Source organism: Pongo abelii, chromosome 16 (genome assembly GCF_028885655.2).
Source record: "Pongo abelii isolate AG06213 chromosome 16, NHGRI_mPonAbe1-v2.0_pri, whole genome shotgun sequence".
In the NCBI taxonomy this organism is placed as follows: Eukaryota; Metazoa; Chordata; class Mammalia; order Primates; family Hominidae; genus Pongo; species Pongo abelii.
This window is the reverse complement of record NC_072001.2, coordinates 51,063,919-51,080,465: the sequence shown is the minus strand read 5'-3', so window position 1 is coordinate 51,080,465 and position 16,547 is coordinate 51,063,919. Positions and strand designations below refer to the sequence as shown.

Below are 16,547 nucleotides of genomic sequence, written 5' to 3'. Positions count from 1 at the left end.
CACTCATCACAGATCACCATAACAGATAATAATGAAGAATAATTGAGATATTGCATGAATTACCAAAATGTGATACAGAGACACAAAGTGAGCACATGTTGGGAAAATGGTGCTAATAGACTTGCTGGACAGGGGGTTGTCACAGACCTTCAATTTGCAAAAAGTGCAATATCTGCAAAGCACAGTAAAGTGAAGCACAATAAAACAAAATGTGCTTTTATTTACCTAATAGGATTTTTATGAGGATTAAATGAGATACATGGTAAAGAACTTATGTTCTGGCATCAGAGAACCTCTCTAACTCAGGGCAAATTACTTAAACTTTCTCCTTTGTTTTCATAATTACTAAGATGGGAGTAATGATAGCACCTACCTCATAGTGCTATCAGGACTCAAAGAGTTAATATATGTAAACCATTTAGTGTTGGCTATTTATTATGCTTGTATATTACCATTGTACAAAGCACTAAGCACAGTGCTCAAAATATTTTAGCTACATAATAAATGTTAGCTGTAGTAATGATGATTGTTATTCCTGTCCAAGAGTCTCTTGTTCCTGAGTGTGAGATAATAGCTTGAAATCAAAGGCCATGCTACCAACATATAACATGTATCCCAGATAGCTTTATTTGGGTTTGCTTCCAAATTATTCTAGTCCTGTTTGGGGTTTATTATTAAAAAAGTTATTAACAGGAATGTATAGAATTAGCAGAGAAAATTTTGACTGTTGTGGTTTGTGTCAGCCAATTATTTGGTGATTTTTATGCATAAGCCAGGGCCAGTGTTTCAGAAATATATTGGTATCTTAATTTTCTTTAAATTATAATAATCAGAATGATCATTTTGAGGATTATATTAGGTTGGTGCAAAAGTAAATGCAGTTTTTGCCATTAAAAAAAGGTTTGAATTAAAATAATGGCAAAAACTGCATTTACTTTTGCACCGACCTGACAATTTTCTGTTTTCTGTTTTCTGTTTCTTTTCAAAGGACAAGTACTACAGATTCTTAGTGTCTTTTTCTTTTATTGGAAAAAAAAGTTTATTGGATGCTAAATATCAAAGCCATGTTATTGTGTTCTTTTAAGTTTCAGCATATTGTAGATCCTCAGTAATACTTCAGAGACCCTGGAGTTATATAATCCAAGTTGAAAAAGGATGCCGCCATTTTTAACCTTTTTAAGAGAAAAAAAGGCTAAATTTGGCCTAGCTGAATGATGAGAGATTTATTTAGTTGACTTTTTTGAATTAATGTCACTTTGGCAGTCCCTTTCCTGGGATATCTAATTTATAGAGGGGTGGATGGAATGAATGCTTAGAACTGCTACTGAGGAAAGTCTAAGGAAGGTGTATTTCCATTGTTCCTTAAAAGACTTTAGAATTACATTTTTTTAATTTAATTAAATGCAGAATAGTAGCAGTTATAAACTGCTATTGTAGGCCCTCCAAAAGCAATAGCAGTCAGTAACCAGCAGGCTGACAGCAAGGGGAAAAGAAGAGTAAAAGTCATGTTATATAGTAGGTGGTTTGTTTTATATAAATTTTATTTTACATATGTTTTATATATGTATGCATGTATTGTATGTGTATATATTTCTGTCATATATATGTATATAAAAGACAGATCAACACAGCAGTACATCTTGTTAATGTTATAAGCACAAACAGCCGAAATAGCTTACTATACTAGTTCAAGAAACATCTTCTCTTCTGAGTTATCTTTCTTCCCCATAGGTAGCCACTATCCTAAATTACGTATTTTTACCTCTTTTTGAATCCTCAGGCCTGAAGAATTTGTTATTTATTAACTTATATGTTTTGAAGCATTATTTGATACATTTTTTTAATAATCCTTTTTATTCCTTCATAGTGAAGAAATATGTTGGAAGCCAGAATGGTTTTATTATTTTACCTTTTCACCTTTTATTCTCCAGCCATCCTGGAGAATTTATTAAAGTCACCTGACTTTCTTTTTATTGGTACTGTATTCCCAGACTGAGGCCAGCAAAGTAGATTTGATGGTTACCTTTACACTTCATCTTAGCCTAAAGATGGAGAAGTGATGATGGTGATTACCTTTAACATAATCATTTGGCATTGCAGATGATAGTCTGTCAATGTGTTTATGTGGTTTTTGTTGATTTATTTTTGTTTTTTAGTATTCCACCTAGTGGGATGAGTGAGAAGTACATTTATGTTTGTGTGCGTGTATGTGTGTGTTTGGTTTTGTTTAAAGGTAGGATGTTTCTCTTACAAAATTAATGAACCTAACAAAAAAACAATGTTTAATATCATTTCTAACTTGGACACCTACCCCTCCTTTATCTCTCCCCTCCTCCATCTCAGATTATAATCATTGTTGAAGAAGGTAAGAGTTTAGAAGGTGGGTAATTGTATTTTGTTCAGGAATAAAATTTACACATTACAATCAGCCATCCTGTCCTCTACCCCAATATTTGGGTTTTATAACAGTCTGTTCCACTATTGAAAAGCTTTGAATTAGTCTGAATTTGGCATTCCATTGGGCATCCAGTAGTGAGAATTGACCATTCCTACATTTTGGAAAGAAAAGTCGCAGTGAGTACTTCGCTCTTCTTTGAGTTACATGTATGTATACCTGTACCCTAGTGTGAGAGCAAAATTAAACTAATTTCAAGTTCTTAAGTGGCTTTAGTGATTGGAAAAAAATATTTAACTGACATCTCTGGAGGCTGAAATCTTTTGTTTATCCACAGGTTTTTATGGGACTCAATTCTCTGGGTGAGAAAAAAGCTCACTCTTCAAGAGGGTCAATAATTTGAGCCAGACGGGATCGCTACTGTAGAATTTAAGTTGTTATTTTAATTATATAGAATTACTGATGTATTTAGTGGAATTTAACATTCAATGTGTGTTATAGGATCCTGATGGAGAAAATGCTCGTAGGGCATTGCAGCGAACAGGAGGATCATTTCCAGGAGGACATGTCCCTGATATGGGATCAGGGTTGATGAATTTACCACCTTCCATTCTCAATAATCCAAACATTCCTCCTGAAGTCATCAGTAATTTGCAGGCCGGTAGACTTGGTTCCACAATTTTTGTTGCCAATGTAAGTTCAAACTTTAGTCTAAAATTTGTCATTCAGATAGATGGATAATTTGATTAAATGAATGAGTTATAGGTTTATAGAACATTTTGCTTATTTTTAACTAAAGTAAGTGAAAGAGTAATTATTGTAAACTCAAAATCAGTTGACGTATACACATACATATATATATATACACACACAGACACACACAAGGTTAGAGTTTAAATACAACTATTTGGATTTTTTAAACATGGAACTGTGCAGTTTATACACATTCAAGCAGTTCTTGAAATTATATGTGTTTTGGTTTATATTGGTAAATGGATTTCTTCTTTTAGTCTTGATATTTGTGAATGCATGCCATAGTTGGTTTGTTATTTGTTCTAAGCATTTGAAAGTCAGTGAAAACAATACTTTTCAAAATCTAGATTTCTCTTGGTAAAAATAGATATGCAAGTTTCAAATGTACAAAACAGGTTTGAGCAGTTGAGAGGTGATTTTGGAAATTAAAAAAAATAAGGATAAGGAACAATGTAGATGTAGCTTAAATGATTTTAAGCAACTGAAGATGTTTTTAAATTTGAACATTATCAATATATTGTTGAACTAGAATTATAGTTCTTTATGGTTTTAAGAGTTTAGAAAAGATTTTTTGTATTTACAGATGGGGAGACGGATTTATTAGGTATGTAACTTTATACAATTTTATATTAAGCTTGACTTCAAAGTTGGTTGGAAGAAGCTAAAGGAAGTGTTCAGCATAGCTGGAACTGTGAAGCGGGCAGATATTAAAGAAGACAAAGATGGCAAGAGCAGAGGAATGGGCACTGTCACTTTTGAGCAAGCAATTGAAGCAGTTCAAGCAATTTGTATCCTGATTTACATTTCAGCATTGTTTATGAGGTTGAAGAAGCATAATACCACCTTTGTTTTGGCAGGGGGTAATTGAATTTAAGGTTGCTTGGCTTAGAGATGTGTGTTAGACTTTAGTCTCCAGCAAATAAAACGCTTAGTAGGTCCAAGTATTAAAGTCACTCTTAAAACTTGAATTGGCCATATTGTACAGGGCTGGTATGAAGTTTTTTCTTTTCTCTCTTCCTACCACAATTAATTGTATACATGCATTTAACAATTGTGTAATCCATTGTATATTAATGCAATTACTTTAAGCGAAGCTTTACAAGTTTACTTTTTTCAATGGTTGAATTAAAAATACATCTTATTGATGAAATAAAACCATAAAGCAAAGAATTGAATTTTTTTTGAGTATATGAAAGTGGCTAATATGAATAAGTATTAAAGATGTTAATTAAAATATCAGAGATAGTTGGACTCTAAGATTATTAAAAATTAGTTTGTGTTCTGTTATAATTTTATAGTTATCTTAACTGGCTTACCTTGACTGAACCAACAGCTATGTTCAATGGGCAGTTTTTATTTGATAGACCTATGCATGTGAAAATGGTGAGTTCCTGTATATCACTTCAGCCTCCAACCTCTTCAGATCTTTTATTGGTTCTCTTCTACATTACAGTTCTTTGTGGTAATATGTTAACCATATTATAAACTTTCTTGCAATTAGGATGACAAGTCTGTTCCTCATGAAGAGTACCGTTCACATGATGGTAAAACACCACAATTACCACGTAAGTAAAAGCTATTATGAGAAACAACATAGGCTTTTTTTGGTTTGTTTTATTATGTGCTAAGCAACACTTTGTTTTTGTGCCTACATCCTAGTTTCTCACAATTTGGGATTAGTTTGGAGTTATGAAGATAGTTTGGCGCTATTGATTAGGAAGACTGAGAAGATAAGTGTTATGTGCCATTTTTTTTTTTCTCTTTGGTAACTTTTCCTGACTAATCAGCAATACATTCTAAAATGTTTGGTAAATTTATACACTTGAAGGAAAAAATGTCCTCTGTAATTTCACCATCTGTGGGTAACCTCATTATAACATTTTTGTGTATTTTCTTCTAGCCTGCTATGTATATTTTTTACACAGTTGGGAACAAAAATAATTTTGAATTATTTTTTGTTTAACAGAGTATAAGCATTTTTTCATGTTGAAGATTCTTTTCAAACATTTTTATTGGTAGTATAATAGTCTATCATATAGATGTTCCATAACTATTTCACTGTTCTGTATTTTAGGTGTTTTAACTTTTATTTTCTTTTGAGTAACCACAGAGTAACACATGCCTTTTTGTTCACAAATCTTTGTAATGTTGTTGGGTACTTCCTTCAGACAGATATTCTGAGGTAGATTGACAGTTCTCATGGGTTAGTATTATCAAATTATTTTCCAAAATGACTATAACAGTGTAATATACTTATTGTATTATGTGTCTCAGTGCCTCCTTTGAAAAGTGGGGAGAATAATAGTGTCTACTTCATGGGGTTGACATGAGTATTACATGAATTAATATAAAGCACTTAGAATCATTTTGGCATAATGTAAACACTCAATAAATATTAGCTATTGTTTTTACTATTTCACTGCATCTTCTCTGGTTTTTAAAGTATTCTTATAAGAAATCTGAAATATACAGACAAAAGTAAAATTACTCATATAGTTATCATATGCCATATTTGTTGTAGATTTTTTTCTTTAAAATAAATAAAATTTTACGGTAAAATGGAGCTTCCCCATCTCCCTTGCCCATCTTTCAACTATGCCTTACCCAGAGGAAACAACTTACGGATAGAGTATCTATCATTTAGGTTTTAATAATTTGACTACACGTTTGTACATCCATAAACATAGGGAATTGTTTTGTTGGATTTAAAATTTTATTTGAGTGATATCATAATGTATTATGTAACTTGCTTTTTTTTTAAATTGTTTTTGAGATTCATTTATGTTGATAGATGTAGCTCTAGTTTCTTCATTTTAACTGCTGATACCACATTTTATACATTTTTCTGTTTTTTAGGTTATTTTAATTTTTAGTTATTGTGTATTAAGTTGGAAAGTATTTGCTATTTTTTATCAGAATTGTATGTTCTCTTTATATTTGTTAGAAATTATGTGTAAAACTGGCCTTCCTCTGTTGTTTCTGGGAAGTTTTTAACTACTGATGGTTTATATTTTCTATCGTTTTTTTGAGTCAATTTTTGTAATTTCTATTTTTCTAAGGATTTTTTCTGTTTTTGTTCATTTTCAAATATTTTGGCTTAAATTATCTCTTAAGTTTTTGCTACATCTATGTTTCTGTTTTAAAAATTCTGAATGTTTGCAATTTTTATTTTTTCTTGGTTAATTTTGTTAGAAATTTGTCAGTTTTAATAGTGTATTCAAATAACTGAATTTGGATGTTTTGTATTTTTAATTTCTGCACTTAGCCTTCTTATTTTTTCCTTCTATTTATTGGGGTTTAGTTTGTTTTTGTCCTAACTCCTTAAGTTGAATGCTTACTTCAAATTGGTAGCTTTTCCTTTCTAATATAAGCAGTTATGACTATAAAGTTAGTACATGGGTTTTGCTGTGGAGCATTTTTATGATGGGTCAGTTTTTAGAGTGTTTAAAAATTACCATTATGGGCTGGGCATGGTGGCTAACATCTGTAATCCCAGCACTTTGGGAGGCCGAGACAGGTGGATCACTTGATGTCAGGAGTTCGAGATCAGCCTGGCCAACATGGCGAAACCCTGTCTCTACTAAAAATGCAAAAAAAAGTAGCCAGGCATGGTGGGGCATGCCTGTAGTCCCAGTTACTCAGGAGACTAAGGCAGGAGAATTGCTTGAACCTGGGAGACAGAGGTTGCAGTGAGCTGAGATTGTGCCCCTGCACTCCAGCCTAGGTGACAGAGGGCGACTCTGTCTCAAAAAAAAAAAAAAAAAAAAAAAAAATTACCATTATGATTTCTTATTGAGCCATGTATGATTTGAAAATAGAAGTTTTCAATTCCCAAATGTATGCGTTTTTTTTTTCCTTTGTACTTTTTCATTTCAATGTGGTCAGAGAACATGGTTTATATGTGAGTGTGATTCTTTGGAATTAATTTGGACTTATGGATGGCCTACCATATGGCACATTTTTCTTAGTATTCTGGGTATAGTTGGTGAGTGCAGTGATCTATATATGTTCATTAAATCAAGTTTGTTAATCATTTAAATTGTCTTAGATCCAATAATTTTTCTGCTGTAACACTGTTTATCTTATTATCTTATGTGTCTGGTAAAATTGCTCAATAGAATAGTGGATTTGTTTACTTTTTCTTGTTTTTACTTAAATATTTTTAATCTAGCTTAGTAGGTGCATCTAGATTAGAATTGAAATATTTTCCTAGTGAATCAAAAATTTTATAGGGTGATTTTTTTCTCTAGTAATTACTTTGAGTCTTTGGTCTCATTTTAATGTAAGTACAGCAGCTTTATTTTGTTTAGTACTTGCCTGGTACATTTTTCCTATTTTTTTACTGTTTTAGGCATGCCCCTTATAAAGAGTGTTATTGCTGGGCTTAGACTTTTTAAAAAAATCGCTTTGATAGTTTTTTTCCCCATGAAATTGAAGAGTTCAATTTCTTCACATGTATTGGTTCATTTGGATTAATTTCCATTATATTATTTTGTGTCTTATTTTTCTGTCTTACAAATACTTATTTTTCTCCTATCTTGGATTGTTCTGGATATTTTAATATTTCTATGAAGCCTGAAGTTAATATAATTATTCTTTTATGTAATAGTAGAGTGACCTTTGGACGCAGTCACTTTCCTACTGAATTATACTATCATTGCTCAGCATTTTAGTTCTGTATTATTAGTTCTGTACTATTTTTTTTTCTGTCCTGCGAATTAGACAATGTTATTTACCATTTTCTTGTGTCATCACTCCTCTGCTTTTATAGACTCTGGCACTAATTTTTTTCCTCTGAAGCATATATGTTAGAAGCTCTTTTAAGTGAGGATCTTTTATTAGTAAATTCTCTTAATTTTGGGTTTTAAATGTCTTCAAAGATAGTTTAACTTGTATAAAGATAATTATTTTCTCTAAGCACTTTGAAAGTATTCTACAGTCTTCATGTTTACACTGTTGCTTTTAAGTCAGCTATTTGTTGAATCCTCCTTTCTTTATAAGTAATCTGTCCTTCCTGTGCAGTTTGTGCAGTTTGACAGCAAAGACCAAAGTCTTAAAATCAGCTGCATGTCATTATGCAAGTAATCTAAGGTCTCAAAAATTTCCTCTTCTATGGACAATAGATGTGGAAACACTTAAGGTGCCATATAAATATAAATAAATATTTATATCAATGAGAAAACTAGGTAATATAATATTTGCCTTATTCAGTGTTATACTTCCATGGTTATTGACTTTTTAGTTTGATTTGAACCATTTAAAAAGTAATTATCAAATTTTAAGTGGGTCTACAAATTTGGGCAAGATGCTCATTTTCAGATATGCATGCCATATATAAGGTGATATGATATTCAAAATCCTCTAGGTATTTTATTATTCCTTTCAGTGTACCTTTAAGTGGGGTATAAGGTGTACTTTATATTATATCATGTTTTATTTCATAAAACACTTCTCATTAATAAATGGTTTTATAGTCGGGCTTCAGTGTGCTACTTTCTAGATAAAAACAAGAACCAGTGCTTTTGTTTGAAAATTTGCAGAAATTTTAGAGATACTACTACAGGTATATAGCTGTTTAAAAAATTTTATTGCCAATTAGTTAATCATATATAGATCTTTGTAATGATTGTTCTCATTTTTGTTTTAGGTGGTCTTGGAGGCATTGGGATGGGACTTGGTCCAGGTGGACAGCCTATTAGTGCCAGCCAGTTGAACATAGGTGGAGTAATGGGAAATTTAGGTCCAGGTGGTGAGTATTCTAACTTCCTCTTTTCTTTTTAAATGATACATATGCTAGCTAATAAAGCCTCCATTGATGTGGTCTTTAATAATGTTTAAAGGACTCTAATTAATAGATATTTACGGTGTCACTTCATTCTGAAAAAGGAATGAGACCTTGAGCACAGCTAACATGAAAGAGACAGGCAGAAGTCAGGAGGGTTTCTTTGGGGCCAGCTATGTTGTAGCTAGCCTTTTAGCATTTTGGATTTTGAAATGTCTTGAAGGCAGAAGGAGAATATATCATGTATGAACAGTATTTATGGAGTAGCTGAAATGCTACCATATCATAGGCAACTAAAATTTGTTTATCCAGTTGGGAAGGTGGCTTTTCAGGTAGTTATTTGGCTGCTCACCTGGAAGAACTCACAGGTCATTTTTAGAGATTGGTTTTTAAACTTTGGTGTTAGGACCCTTTTATATCTTAAAATTTGTTGAGAACCTGAAAATGCTTTGTTTATGTAGTTATAATTACCAGTATTTACTGTATTATAAATGAAAAATTAGAAATTAAAAAAATTACATATTAAAAAATGATAAACTCATTACATGTTAACATACATAAAAGCTTTAAGAAAATAAACTATTTTTCAATGCAGAAAAGAAATTGGTGAGGAGAGTGGCATTGTTTTACCTTTCCACACATCTTTTTAGTGTTTGGCTTAATATTGCTGTTATATCTGTTTCTGCATTTAGTGTTTTGTGATATTGTACATCATATAGTGTTTGGAAAATTACACCTTAAACTCAAGAGAATGAGGGTAAAACATCAAATAATGTCTTAGTAGTATTTGGTGACTTACATAGTTTTGACGTATTGAACCCTCAAGAGTCCCTGGACCATACTTTGTGAATTACTGTTTTAATTGATGGACTAATAAGTGCTATCAGATTCCTATTTTTGTCGAGATGCTGTAGTCACACTTTAAATTATGAGGCTCATTATCATAATCATTCTGATCCAAACAAGTTTTCTCCCTTACCCTTAGACTCTCACACCTACCTCCCCTCTCCTAAATACATACTATTTATATTTTAAAAATTTTTACTGCTCTTTTAACTGCGATGTTTAGAGAGTCCTGGCATTCTGGCCTGATCTCTAAATCTGCTGTAATGCTATTTCTGTGTCTATGCTGGAAAAAAAATCATTGATAGTATATTTGTGTGTTTATTGTGGAAAAAAAGTGAATGTGATGAATGATTACCTAGTTCTAGATATTCTCTAACTGAATGTTATGGGTGTTACTAGTGAATTTTGCTTTCTTGTCTGATAAATGTTCAAAGAAACCCTTTTGAAGGTTCATGATTAGACAGCTGCTATGGCATAGCACTTTAAACCATGCCTCCTGTACCCTACCGCTTCTCTAGTGTTTCATTGTGGTTATACCAGTGGTATCTATTTTGCTATAATGCATTATATCATCTTTTAGTCATAAAAATAAAATATACTTAAAGTACATACTGTGTATTTTATTTGAGGTATGGGAATGGATGGTCCAGGTTTTGGAGGAATGAATAGAATTGGAGGAGGTATGTATAAAGATTTGTTTTTTTGTATGTACCCATCACCATTTTTAATAAACTAGAAACTGTGTTGAGAATTCCATGGAAAAAAAGTCATGGTTTATTGTTGGCTCATGTTCTAAAGGCTGCTAGCAGAAATTGAGCCTGGTACATACTTAAAGGAAGGTGATGTGTTAAGAAGTAGCTGCACAAGGTAGGGTGGATGAAGAGCTTACTGGTGAGATTTAACATTTACAAAATGTACCTTTCAGCTACATGACTGACAGTTGGATCTCAAAATTAATCTTTATTCCATAGGAATAGGGTTTGGTGGTCTGGAAGCAATGAATAGCATGGGAGGATTTGGAGGAGTTGGCCGAATGGGAGGTAGGTAAATGTATGCAGTGGGAAGTGTGTGCACATTTAGTTTTCCCTATTATTAATATTTCCCCCCTATAACTTAGGAATGTGTGCTAAAAATGTCTTCAGAAGGCATATAGGCACTAGGGGATAAGGACAGGCCTGGGGAATGGGGATGATATGTGTGGCATGTGAGGTAAATTGGGTAAATGACAGACTATTTTGTATTTGTGACTTATGCTGTCTTTTCATAATTTAGATACATTCCTGAATGTTTTCATCATGTATTGATATATTTGAAAAGGGTTAATTTGTTGCACAATTTTTTCAGAGCTGTACCGTGGTGCGATGACTAGTAGCATGGAGCGAGATTTTGGACGTGGTGATATTGGAATAAATCGAGGCTTTGGAGATTCCTTTGGTAGACTTGGTAGGGCTGGCTGCATACTTCTCCTTTTCTTTTTGTAGGCTATAATTTTCGAAATTTGGTTTCTCTTTTTTTGTGAAAAATCAGAAAATCATAATGTTTTATACAACTTATTACCTGAAGAAAACACTTTAAGAATTTTAATATGCTAGCTCTCTTTTTCAACATCTTACATATTTGAACTCTATTTTCAGAAGACTTTATGCTTTTCATTTATTGTAAATCAGAGCACATAGTACCTTGGGAATTTTAAAGTATGATTATTTAAATTAATTAGTATATTATCTTTCCATCCTTGTTTAGGCAGTGCAATGATTGGAGGGTTTGCAGGAAGAATAGGAGCTTCTAACATGGGTCCAGTAGGATCTGGAATAAGTAGGTTTAAATTTTACTAGAATTTATTCAGTAATATTTGAGTGCTTGCAAAGACTTTGCAAGAGTAGTTATTGTAGTATAGTAATACTTTGTTCTTATATGTTAATGTGTCTTGCTATAATTTGAGAAACCTTGGTAATTGAGCAAAGCCTTTCTGTTTGATTATTGTTTGAAATTTCTAAATTAACTGTTTGAATTTTACTTCTTTGATATTTCTAAACTATGTGTTAACAGCCAATCCAAGAACCTTCTTTCCAACGAAGGAATCTGGGGATTTCTCTGATCATGTGTCAGGAACAACTTTTGCTTTAGCACCAACTTTGTTTCCTTGCTTATTTTCTATAATAGCTATTAGTGACTAGCTTATTTTATTTGTAAACATCTATGTCTTTTGGTAAATGCAGATATAGCACTCTTAGGCATCTCCTGAGCTTGAGTCAGGCTAAGGTTGAAAGAGGTACTTAATTCTTTTCCTCTTGAACCTTTCCCGTAATAGCATCAAGAGTAGTTGCAACACTGGGGAATGCTGAATCTCCCATCCGTCTATTTCCACTACTACTTTTTAGGCCTTATATTAAGCCTGAATACATGGATTATTTATTATTATTTTTTTAACCTCTTTTGCTTACTGGGACACATCTCTGAGCTCTCCATACTTTATTGACTTCCTTTAATTGATCAAATTTCACAAATAGAAAATACAACTTATTTGAACTATTCCAAGAGTAAATTCTAAAATCCTGTCAGCTGAAGACATCTACTTCCATTGTATCTTGCTCCTCATTTTATTCCTCCTTCCATCATCTTTTAGCCTCAGCCATTTCCTGTTAGTCCTAACTTCCTTACCTTCCTCTTTTATCTCAGTGTTTGTACTTCTGTTTCCCTGATGTTATATTGGTTATTCACAAAAAGCCAATTTGAGGGTGATGTTAATTTTTAGGATTTCCATGTTTGGGGATATTATGTACAAGACAAAAGGTTTGATAATGAGTAAGATGGGAGTAATTGAAAAGGACAGGAAATCGAGTCAGTGCATAAGAATGAAGTAGGTATGAGTTCGGAGCTAAATTCTTAAGCTCTGGCTAACGGGGAGTAATAGCATTTTTTGTTCCCTTGACAAGTTCTGTATAATATTGAGATTAAAAGTTATGTTTTGCTATGAGTATTGAATTACCATAAGAATAAAAACTGGGAAACAGAGGTGAAGATGTTGAGGTGAAAGATAAGCTAGGAAAGGAATATTTACTTGTAGGAGAGTATGATGAGAGCGGCTTGAGTGCTAGAGTTGTAATAATTTGAATTTATCTCTGTGTATCTTTATTCTAGCAATTATTATGCTTGATATTATTGGAAAATAAAAATAAGGATCAGAGCAACTGTCATGTTATTGGAAGCAGTGATTGGTAGAGGATTTATTTATTTATATGATATATTTAGTGATCAGAATACAATTTTATACAGTTATATATGTATAATGTATTTATACAGTGGCTAGAATTTCTCAGCTAACTAAATGTATACGTAAGCAAATTCTGTTCTTTGGAAAGTTGTTATCTGTATGAAAATAATTTTATGTTTGTATATTATTTAATTATATAAACAAATTAATTTCCCCCTTCTTTCTCAAAAATGATTATCTCCTCTTCTTTTCCTCCTTTCTCCTCTTCTCCTTTTCCTTATGTTTTTGAAACAAAAACACAAAATTCCCAAATCCCCCCGTCCTTTCTTGAAAATCCAGGTGGTGGAATGGGTGGCATGAACAGTGTGACTGGAGGAATGGGGATGGGACTGGACCGGATGAGTTCCAGCTTTGATAGAATGGGACCAGGTATAGGAGCTATACTGGAAAGGAGCATCGATATGGATCGAGGATTTTTATCGGGTCCAATGGGAAGCGGCATGAGAGAGAGAATAGGCTCCAAAGGCAACCAGATATTTGTCAGAAATGTAAGCAAATAAATATTAAGGATGATTGAAATTCTTTTTTTTCTTGTATATATGTTACTAATACCTCTTTTCATTCTAGCTACCTTTTGACTTGACTTGGCAGAAACTAAAAGAGAAATTCAGTCAGTGTGGTAAGTATGCAAATGACTGCAGATATGTTGATATTGATTATGGAGGAAAATTGATTTTAAACTTTTATACACTGTGTTTAGACCTTTGCCTGTCCAGATGCCTATTCCTGGATAGTCTTGATAGTGTGCCAGGTCTAATTCCACTTCAAATAACTGAATTATTTCACTATCTTTTGACTTAGAGCAGTGCTATTACTACTAGGTAATAACAAGGTTTAGGTAACAAGGTTTAGGATATACCCTATCATTGTTTTCTGTTAATAAATATAGGGCTTATTTTATTACCTCATTTTAAAAAGATAAATACATTATCATTCTTTACATTAAACTTTTTTTCTCAAGAGAAATATTAATAAATGGTATATTTATTTCCTTGTTTATAATATAGTGCAGGGGATTATCAGCATAACCAATTGAGATGCTGATGTCCAATTGATAAAGGAGTTAATAGGTGAGACCCATTCTACATACACTGTATTCCTACCCAACACAGGAAACCTAGCTGGTAGCATACAACCCACTGCCAGGAATGCCTTGGACATGGGTACATTTTGGTTGCCCTAATTATTCTTTTATAAACTGTTCTTAACTATAATGATACTATTTATACAACCTTAATGTGTTCCATAGGTCTGTGGAAGATTAGGTGGTTTATTACTTTTAAAAAAGAGCTTTTTATATACCATACTTACTTTTGTTACACATATCTTAATTGACTAAATTCTCACTTTTTCTTTCTTTTGCAATAATGAGAGAATTCATGTGAGTGTTACAAAGTAAAATATTTTTTGCTAGCATTAGTATTTTTCTGCTATTGCATGGAATCTCAGCGACTGTAGTCACAATAGGAAATTACATAAGATAGTATATATATAATATCTGAGGTCAGGTAGCATATGTGTAATTTCTAAGGTCATGAAGGAATAGGTTTAGTGTTCTGTCACAAAACAGCCTTAGTGGCCCCTACAGAGATAATATTATCTCATATTTCTTTATATCTAACTCTTTTGTAGCTTTTATTATATTAATAGTTATTTGTTCAAGTTTTCTTCCATCTTACGTGGAAGCTCTTGAAGGCAAGAACTGTCTTTTTATCTTAGCTCCTTTTATTGCCTCTGTACATATGGTAAGAGTTTATGAAAAGTTTATAAGTTAAGTATTCTGGGTAGATGTTCATTTATTCAGTAATTTATTCATTAAATCTACAAACGTGTTTTTGGCAGTCTGTTAGGCACTAGAATTTTGAAGGTGAACAAAGTCAGATGCTTCTGCCCTCAAAGAACATACAACATGAATTTGTCTAGGATGTTCTGTTGACTCTCTTTCTTGATCATCCTTTTATTTTGCACTAATCAAAAATTCAAGAAAAAGTTGTTGAAAACAAGTCAACTGGTTAATAGTCACCACTAAGAGAAAGCAAAATAGTAAAGTGGCCTTGAGGTATTGGTCTTCTTTGCAGGAGTAAGAAGATCTATCAGAATGAGTAAGCAGTGTCTGGCCATGAATCCTGTAGACTACCGAGGAAAGAATGTATATAGGGTCTTAGTGAAATACATCAAATGAGGAGCAGTGGCAGCAAGTATAATCTCTGTTGATTTAGTTTGAGTGAAAAAAAAATCTCCAAATGAGATATGACATTATGTTAAAAGTAGAAATGAAACTTAGCAAGATAAAGAGCAAAGCAGGACAAAGAAATGACAATGAAAAGGTGACCAATGTTGAGTTGACTGTTCTTTATTCTTTGTAGGCTGCTTTCCGTTTGAGGTTAGATATGAGCAAGGCTTGCAGCAAACTTCAGGTGTTTGGTGGGCTTCTGGTTGGAGTGGCATTGTTTTGACATGAGGACATCAGCAATTGCAAGACATTTTTTGAAAGGAAAAAGCATTCAAATCTACATAGAAAATTTTTATAGTATTTTAGCCATATAAAATAATGGTTAAATTATTATTCTTTACTTTGCTATTTTAGCTCTATTCTTATAATCCTTTTTTGATTAATCTATAATTATATTTTAAGATTACTGATTTTTGTTTTATCAATTCTTTTGTAAAAGTTTCTGACTCAGATTTTATATTAAGATAATACCATATTTACACAAATCCTTATATCTCCCTTATTTTTAACCTTGAACTACATTGATGGGAAAGAAAGTTATAATAATATAGAATTAAGTGTCCAGCTATTGACAACTGTACAGATTATCTAGCTAGTATGAACTGAACCATCCATTTTTCTGCCATGTCACTTATTTATAAATCTTTTTCTTAGTATGAGACATTTCTTTTTAACATGCTGCAAGCCAGTAATGGCCTCTTGGGCAGTAAAAGGCAGTCTTCTGTTGTTGTTTTTCTTGTAAGCCCAAAGAGAGTAAGTATATTCTCTTGCTTGCTTCTTAGTAAGAATCTAGTAGTACTCCATGCAACTCCCATAAACAATATCTGTCAGTAAAGGGTGCCACTGGCAACCCCCTCTGCTTATAAATTATCTCTAGTGATTAACTGTTCTTGATGGAGTAATTACAAAGGCTGAGTAAATGTTATATTATGGGTTATATTACCCTCAATAGAACATTTTCTCAGCCTTTGTAATTCAGAAAAGATTGTTTTCAGATCTTTCCAAATATAACAAGATGAGAAATAAGTGAATGTAACTGCTATTTTCTAGTTCCATCAGGCCCCTAAAGGTAACATTTTTGACCCCAGGCTGGTAAGATACACATCTTTCCTGTAGCAAAAGAGATCTATCTTTTTATCTTGCCTTGTGTAATTCCTCAGAGAGTTGCATTTTCAAAAAGGCTGAGTATAAATAAATTAACCTGTTTAGTATTGGACCCCACATCATTTCAGCTTGTGCTAATAGGGTCAAATGGGCATAGTCT

At 32.6% G+C, this 16,547-nt stretch overlaps 1 protein-coding gene across 2 annotated transcripts in view; it reads left to right on the top strand.

The window, feature by feature from the left end:
* Positions 1–16,547, top strand: part of MYEF2 (myelin expression factor 2) — a 38,099-nt gene that overhangs the window by 15,594 nt on the left and 5,958 nt on the right. Inside the window, exons 6-16 of one of the 2 annotated variants that reach the window (XM_002825414.5) lie at positions 2,897–3,088; positions 3,783–3,936; positions 4,482–4,531; positions 4,650–4,713; positions 8,796–8,897; positions 10,406–10,456; positions 10,748–10,816; positions 11,121–11,219; positions 11,520–11,591; positions 13,330–13,538; positions 13,618–13,669. In XM_002825414.5, coding sequence (XP_002825460.3) covers positions 2,897–3,088; positions 3,783–3,936; positions 4,482–4,531; positions 4,650–4,713; positions 8,796–8,897; positions 10,406–10,456; positions 10,748–10,816; positions 11,121–11,219; positions 11,520–11,591; positions 13,330–13,538; positions 13,618–13,669 — 1,114 coding nt within the window. The remainder of the gene's footprint in view (positions 1–2,896; positions 3,089–3,782; positions 3,937–4,481; positions 4,532–4,649; positions 4,714–8,795; positions 8,898–10,405; positions 10,457–10,747; positions 10,817–11,120; positions 11,220–11,519; positions 11,592–13,329; positions 13,539–13,617; positions 13,670–16,547) is intronic. The other variant, XM_002825415.5, reaches the window with a different exon arrangement.